Source organism: Choristoneura fumiferana, chromosome 10 (assembly GCF_025370935.1).
Source record: "Choristoneura fumiferana chromosome 10, NRCan_CFum_1, whole genome shotgun sequence".
NCBI classification, from domain to species: Eukaryota; Metazoa; Arthropoda; class Insecta; order Lepidoptera; family Tortricidae; genus Choristoneura; species Choristoneura fumiferana.
In genome coordinates, this window is record NC_133481.1 from 6,364,840 (window position 1) to 6,372,953 (window position 8,114).

An 8,114-nucleotide genomic window follows, 5' to 3' on the forward strand; every position below is an offset into this window, starting at 1 on the left:
GGATAAATGTATAAATACAAAGTACATTTGCCATTCTTGCCTTAAATGCATATACATGTTTTAACGCTATATTTTTTACTAACACAATTTTACATTTTTGTATGAATAGGTACTCACTAACAAAAATGGTCGGCCACCTAGGATTGATAAATATCTATTACTAAAGGCATTGCGTACAGTCAAGTGTAAAAATATGAACTTATTCAACGTTTCATCATTTCAAATACGCGATTACTTCACTGACTGTAATGTGAAATGAAAACTAATAGCAAAATCATGGAATTATGAGCTTTCCAAACTATTGTCTTGTGACTGTTGCTTGGTCGCTTTTTGCCATTAAACATGGTTTTTTATCCAATTAAGTCCAATTAAAGCACGTAAAATCTTTTTGTCGTGTTAAAGGAGGGTTTTTCGTGGCAGGCTGGTTGGCGCTAGCGCTAGCATCGTGAAGCCCCTTTATATTTGTGTCGCGTCTGTGATTGAGCCAATAGCAAGCAAGATTATAACGTCATAGGGACCTCACGATACTAAAGGTGCGGCCACATGAAATCGCTCGACGCTCGTTTCCAGCGTCAAATCTGGTCACGTGACATATAGCGATAAAGCTGAAAATTTTGAGCTTTATCGCTGGAAAAAAACCTCTTCAATTTCGGCAAAAACACTTTTTTTTCATTCACTCCAATTTCTTTTATTTGTGCCACTACCACGACTGCTACTAAATTAGATTAAGAAATCAGCTTCCAAGGCCAAGATTAATCCTGCAACAAGCCATCTTGTCGCTGCTGCTCGACGCGGCGACTTGACGCTACTTTTTTGAGTCGCGGGAAATTCAAAATCACCTTCAAAAGGGGGTCACGTGGCCAGATTTATCGCTGCAAACGAGCGACTAGCGTAGCGACTGCATGTAGGGGCACCCTAATGCCATCTAGCGACATTTCGCCTGCCAATAAACCCTCACTAGCGTGACTTAAGTCCTAAAACTTACAAGATTTCTTTAATATCTTTAGGTACGGATTTTACTACATAAGTACGAGTATAGGAAAACCGCTATAAGCCCGACTTGCAGTACAACCTTTTCCCAAAAAGCGCTCCATTTCCATTGCCTTCTTAGATGAAAACAATGATGGCTTACTGACAAAAGGTTGTACTGCGGGTCGTGCTTTCTGCGGTTTACTTATACCTTTATAGTTCCCAAATGAGCTAAACGTCTCCCTGGGACCCTAAAACAAGCATTTATGGCGATTATTAAGCATCGTGATCACTTTGAAGAAATAGCTTGTTTTCAAGTAAACTTACAAACAAAAATCTTAATAAAAAAGATTATACCTTAATGTTTTAGTTTACTTAGTTTAAATTTGTGTTTTCTTCACAGTAGTGACGAAATAACCCTTTATTGTTTTTGATGATGCCTGTAAAAATATCATTCGAAGGTAGTACAAATGTATATGGAATTGTAAATAAAAGTATAATAATAAAATTACCACTCCTAATAACTTACTTATGATATCGAAAATTCCATTCAAGCGGTTATTCTTTAGTAATACATAGATTTTTAACATTTTCGACCAGTATTTACACATACTGTAGGGTGTGCATTGTCGTGGATTGACTCGATTCCAGAGTAAGCTATTGGTACATTGCGCTGCAGCAGCGCGCCACCAGCACTCGCGTTGCCTACTCAATGCACGCCACAGGGTGTGCTTGACAGAAATGTTTAATCAAAAATAAAAAAATAAAATATCCCCATTAAATGCCTGGTGCATCAATGATTTGAGTTAAAAATTGCCAATGCAAATTTTAAACTCTTCACTGCCACAAAACAAACGAAGTGACGTGCTCTGTACGCCACAAAAAAACCAGCGACAAATCAACTTGGTTTTTAACGACCACTTGCAGGCTCTTTAATCCAGGTTTAAGTGTTCTTAAGTCCTGTCAGATCAATACCTGTCAGTTTAAGCCTTAAATCGAGATTTTAAAAAGCCTACAAGATGTCCTAATTCTCTTGCAGAAGGATTAATTTCGAGTTGAATGTTGGTCATGTATAGATGACCGTGGCGTGTGAGGCATTCCATTGGCTGTCACGTCACGACTGGATGACTCTGGCGGTGAAGAGTTTAATATGTCTAATGCTATAAATGAATGAGCAAGCATTATGGCCAAAGTAAACTGAAATGTGTTTCAATGATTAGATAGAAAATATTTTTTGTAAATAAAAAGCACAATTGTTTAATACTTGTTTGTTATAAAAATTTGTAATCGATAAATTGATATTGTACTGTATTGTATCAACTTAACAAATTAAGCAGGAACTAGTCTGCATTAAATCTTCATTTATTTATCGGATTACATTTCATTTTGGGGTGAGAAGTTGTCTCATTAGTTATATTTTAATCAAGAAATAGATAACGCTAATCAACGATTAGGGCCTACGCTAGCTGACGCGGTTTGGAAGCCTATTGAAAAATAGTATGAGCAGAGCATGCGACGCGTGCGACGGATTTTACCTGTACCCGCGCCAGCTAGCGTATAAGCGTAGGCCTTTATACTGGATGTTTATTATTACAGTACATCAGAAATATTATTAGACTTGAATGAATTAACAGAACTAAACACCACTAATGTGACAAAAAATACCTATCTCAAACTGCTTTTTACAAAGCAGTATAGTAATGAGAAGCAAAAATTTAATGTTGAACAGCAGAGTTATTCCAACCTTATAATAAAGAGCTAAAAAGTGATGTAACTGCAATATGGCAGAAAACTGTTTACTTTTTGATTTTTCTACCCCTGAATCTGAATACAGGTGAACTTGATTGTTAGATTGAATGATGAAGATATTTTACAGGATGATGAAGTTCATTTGAATCAAACTTACTTTGTCCAAAAGTTTTCGAGATAAAGTGAAGTGTTTTCAAGATAATCATTAATTTTATCTTAAAAACGAAAGTATTGGACTAGTAAGTTTGCCTGAAAATTACTAAAAAGACCTAATTATATTATTTATATTTCTCCAAACAACCTGTAAAATAAAAATAAAAAGATTTTTTATAGTTCACCTATTGGTGCTGTTGTGATTTTATTGTTACTGTCTTGTGTTTGTAATCAATACAAAGTAAAAAATAAATTTATCAGCTGTAATCAACACATTTTTCTTTCCATATCTTTTTGAATTTTTTCTCTATTTTCCTGTTGTTGGATAGAGATTCTAAAAGGCTATCTAGTGCGTTCTTCAGAGCTTGCCATTGCATGAAGCTGAGGTGGCTTGTTAAAGATGATTCACTGTTTTCATTTCTGCAAGTCTCCTCAATCTTTATAAAATCTTTTAAAGATTTGGTATTAGTCACACTTGCCGGAGAGTGATCATATTTGATTTTTTGTCTTACTTCACTTTCAGGTTTTGTCTTTGGGTTAGCAGTTGCTTTGAAATTTTCTCTTGAAATTATCTCTCCCTGATCTGTATTCAGCAACTGTGTTGACAGTGATAAGGGAGTTTGGGTTTCTGATTTAAAGTATGGTATTTTGGGCATGTCCTCAGACTCATTGTTATCATTGACCTGATTTACAAACTCCAAGATGCTGCCAAGATTATCACCATCCTCATCCTCAACTCCAATCAAGTCCTGTTGTAACTTCAAGCATTTATCAGGAGTCCATTCAAATCTACCAAAGTTGTCAAAATTCTTCAGATCCAACCAATCTTCTAAATCTAAAGGAAAGTTGTAACCGTCTGGCAGCAAAACAACACCCTGTACTTGAAGCTTATCTAGCCAAGGGAGCAATTGTGAGTACCAGTTACAGGCATGCCGTAGCAGCACGGAACACATGGACCACACACGACTCAGCACAGCATAAGGCATTAGTGACATCCAGTGACTATCACCACTTCTTATGCGGTCTAAGTAAAAAACTGATGCTTTTTTAGAACAAATACATATTCTCAACATGATCTTTGAAAATGCAAGCAGTCTTACTAGAACATATTGAAGCATTTGCCTTGTTGGTAAATAAAACTCGTCATCAACCGGTGGCAATGTGTCACTGAAGCTTACAACATCTTTCAAGAGATTCAGCAACAAATATCTTCTTAAGGCTACATTGACTTTCTTGAAATTTCTGTACCCAATATCGTTGCGAAATTTTTTATCGAATTTGTAAGCAAATCTGGATAGAATAGCACTTTCTTTGTGCAATGGAGATTGTTTGGATAGCACTTTGATTATATTTTTACATATAGACCTTAATTCCTGAATCCCTGAAATCAAACAAAATATTACTAGAAGATGTACCCATTGTGGACCATAATTTGAACCTAAAAATCGTTTAATTACAAGCATGTGAATCAGTGGGAGCTAAGTTCATGACCTTTTTAGTAAGCACTATTTAAGCTTACCGGCTATTCGACTACATGAAAATGTATGGATAGGTGGTGGTAACAATGAGGCATCGTTCCAAGGTTCTAGCATTTTAAGTTATGAGTAAAAATAATTCAAAACTATAATTTGTAATCAAACTTCTTAGGTTATGTGTACAGTTTTTTTGACACCTAACCCTAAGTACCGCCAGCCACTCGCCACAGAATAGTAATAGTAATGCACAGATTACAAGAATAGTAGTAATGGTACCGCGGTGATCATTCTTGACCTGATAAATACCGGCCAGATAATTATTGGCATGTCAATACCGACCCTGTGTTTCGTGTACACGGAATATTAATAAATTTAGAAGATTAATTCCCAATTAAAAAATGAAAGACGACGATAATTATAATTGATAGTTTTATATACTGTACATGAGCTCTCCATACTTAAGTGATGTAAACGGCGTGAAATATAGACGAGGTAAGTACAACGAGAGAGATAAATCAGACGTATGCACGCTACGCTCTTTTGCCTCAACTCACAAACTATAAAGAGAACTAACGTCTTCAACTGGAGCGTTTGTATTATACCGTTCCTCTCGCTCTCGTATTAAACAGTATAAGTGTCAGAGGGACCGCACGACACGAACTTCGAGTTTCTTAGTAGCCCTGCAGAACCAACGTTACGAAACCCATTAGGTGGACTAGGTATCGACGAGTATCGCTATCAAAAGTATCTATACTTACTGGGTATCGAACGAAAGTATCATTCGATTTCGAACCCTAAATACTATGTTATTATGATTATAATATATTAGATATTATCTAATCTACATCTAGCTGGCTAAGCTCCTGTCAGTTTCTATGGGCGTGTACACAAAAAACAGGGCCGGTATTTCCTCCATGTCGGTGTTATCCGGGCCGGGAAAGAGTGTCACCCACTTTGCTTAATGCTTTTGTATCTTTCTTATTCAATGTACTCTGTGTCTGTGTACTACAGTATATTTACCGAACCGGCTACGTTGACGATTTCAAAATTTTCAAATTGAACTTAAATAGGTAACTAACGTTATATTATTTCTAATCCTGAATGTCTATTAGAGAACATTATTTGAATAAAGACTGCATAATTACTTTCACCTGTGTTATAATCTAATGGCAATGTTTAAGGTTAACCATGTATCTTGTTTTTACTCCAACAGCTTTGATTCGATCAAACCATAAATATGCCAAAGAATAAGAAAAAACAAGAGAGCTCCAGCGACAGCGATGAGGGACCAGTCGATGTAAGTCAATTATTTGATTCTAATTAGAAAACTGTCTGACTTAGTTGTATGCTTACTACAGTAACTGTTGCATTTCAGAGAAACCCTCCACCTGAGAAGAAGGCGAAGATGGGCTCAAGGACTGATGATAAAGAGCCCACGTGGGTCTTAGAGGGCAAGAAACTAGTCAAAGTAAGGGAGTTTAAAGGAAAAGTATATGTAGATGTTCGAGAATTTTATGAGAAGAATGGTGAAATGTTACCAGGGAAGAAAGGCATTAGCTTAACACCTGAACAGTGGAGGAAATTACTCGCCTTAGCTGATGAGGTCAATGAGACCATCAGCAGTAAATGCTAATGTAACAAATAACCTAATTGTATGTTCTTGCTTGTATTGAATTAAAGTTTGATTGTTGAAATCTTTCATTGTGGTTTGATTTATCAGTGGAGGACATTAATAAAACTTACTTGATCACAATCAAATTAAGATTTGGTATTAAAAATTTATGGAAAGTTGTGTAGATAAACAGAATGCAATCACCAAACCTTCCATTCTCCATATTTTTTGTGATAAAAAAAATTTATTTAACTACAAATCAATCTTTTTGCGGGACGCACTTGTGTTGTTATCCAAACTACATTTCCATACCAAATTTCATGTAAACTCACTAGATTATCACTACCAGATTAATGTATAGTCACTGGACTTACATAAGTATGCCAAATTTATTTTTATTTTCTATCCTTCCGGATGGCCACAGCCACCACGCAAGTCAGCTGATGAATACTTTCAGAATCAGAGAGACACTGGCATTTAAAGTACAATATTTGACAGATTAAGTATTTCCATATTTTTTTTTCTTACATTTTTGAAATGCCTTTGTAAAGTTTCCCCTACCACTGGAAGAGGAAATCATACCTAACTATTCTTTCTGTCAACTAATCTACAAAATGCAATGTTTCCATGACGCTCTAGTAAATCCCCATTTAGCATCATGGGCTAACCCATAGGCCCTAAATAGGACGGAAGCGGGGGGGGGGGGCACCCCAGTTTGGCTAGTGCCCACCACGGGATGTTGGGCTCCCGATTCAAAATTCTATAATACTGAGATCTACAAACGAAAATCCAGGCCAGGCCCACCCTGAAAAATAACCCTAGATACGCCAATGGCTACCCTACCACACGACTTAAATGACTACCTACCTACAACATAATAATAAATAAAAGCTTTTAATAAAATAACCCTCCTTCAGCAGTTGGGTGAAAATATAGTTTATGGCAGGCATGCAATTACAATTCAGCTTAAGAAAAAAAGCATTTTTTATTTTATTTTATTTATTTTACTCTTTCTCCAACTCTTGATTTAAAATATCTGGAAGTAAACTTAAATAAGAATATAATATAAATAAATGAAACAGGTACAAAACTTGAGCTGTTTGTTGTGGTAAACATTAGTTAATCCTGTTCCAGGCCCTGCGAATATAGATGTGCTACCACTAAATAAATCATAGTTTTATGTTGTTCACCTATGAGGTATTAATTTAATAAACAAATAATATTTTAATGAATTCAAATTATTTTGTACCGTATTGTATACTAGTAAGGTAGAATATTTGTTTACATTTATGTGGTTGCTATTATGCACTATGCCTGGAAAAGGGTTAACCAATGTTATTTCTTGTTATTTCCTATAATTATTTTGATATAAATTTCCATTGGCATTTTTTATGGAAGTAAATATATTGCTTATTCTATTAAGAATGTGTTTGGACTAATCTGATGCCTGTTTCACTCATGGTTTAACTGGCACAACTGAACTATGATAGGTATTGTAGGGTTTGTTTAATGTTGCTCTCAAAAGCAATGTTTGTTGACGTGACTGTTTTCTAAGTCTATACTAAGGCGCGCTTTCGCGGACCAAAGTGGTTGTTTTGCAAGTTGTATGCCAAATGACTATGGTGGGTAGATAGAGTGAATTGCAACACATTTTGGGCCAATTAAAACTCATCCTGCTCACAGCAGTCTTTATTTTACTAATTTCAAAAAAGGTGATGAATGTGAACATATGAACCTATTGTATTTGAGGCATAAACATAAGTATAATTTTACTTTCACTTAAAAAAAAAGATAAAATCGCGAAATTTAGAAAATACCAGCAAAAACGTGGACGGGATGAGTGTTAATTGGCCTAAAATGAGTTTCAAGTGAAACTGCGAACGGTGCGAACCTGCATACGACCTGCCAAACACTGTACATATAACTCAAGAGGTAACGAAACTGCTAACCAAAGGTTAAGTAGTATCAAAATGTATGGAACTGTCATTCATTTAGGTTTACCTGTATAAGTCCGAGTTAACTTCTAACCCAGAGTTAATTTTTAACCCTAGACCATGCAAGCGGCGCTAAAGGAAGAGTGTTTAGTATACTTAAATCGCAAGACACTGGCAAAAAAAGGCTATACAATTTTTCTAATTCAAAAATTAAATATAAAT

The 8,114-nt window shown here is 35.6% G+C and overlaps 2 protein-coding genes across 2 annotated transcripts; one reads left to right on the forward strand and one right to left on the reverse strand.

The window, feature by feature from the left end:
* Positions 1-394: 394 nt before the first annotated feature.
* On the reverse strand, positions 395-4,595 carry LOC141431938 (uncharacterized). Its single transcript, XM_074093236.1, has 2 exons — positions 4,391-4,595; positions 395-4,252 (listed from the first exon to the last, which is right to left on the reverse strand). The coding sequence occupies exons 1-2, from the start codon at positions 4,461-4,463 to the stop codon at positions 3,129-3,131; spliced, it is 1,197 nt and encodes a 398-aa protein (XP_073949337.1). The 5' UTR covers positions 4,464-4,595; the 3' UTR covers positions 395-3,128.
* A 706-nt stretch (positions 4,596-5,301) lies between these two features.
* Ssb-c31a (single stranded-binding protein c31A) lies at positions 5,302-6,012 on the forward strand (the record flags this gene model as incomplete). The annotated part of the gene is given in 3 exon segments (XM_074093247.1): positions 5,302-5,416; positions 5,560-5,643; positions 5,722-6,012. Coding segments are annotated over 2 exon segments (318 nt in total). The 5' UTR covers positions 5,302-5,416; positions 5,560-5,583.
* Between the last annotated feature and the right edge of the window lie 2,102 nt (positions 6,013-8,114).

Excerpts from the sequence above, each read along its gene's own strand:
- LOC141431938 (XM_074093236.1), bottom strand. The coding sequence starts at position 4,463 with ATGCTAGAACCTTGGAACGATGCCTCATTGTTACCACCACCTATCCAT. Across the intron at positions 4,253-4,390 it reads TTCATGTAGTCGAATAGCCG|GGATTCAGGAATTAAGGTCT; the intron begins GTAAGCTTAAAT and ends GTTTGATTTCAG.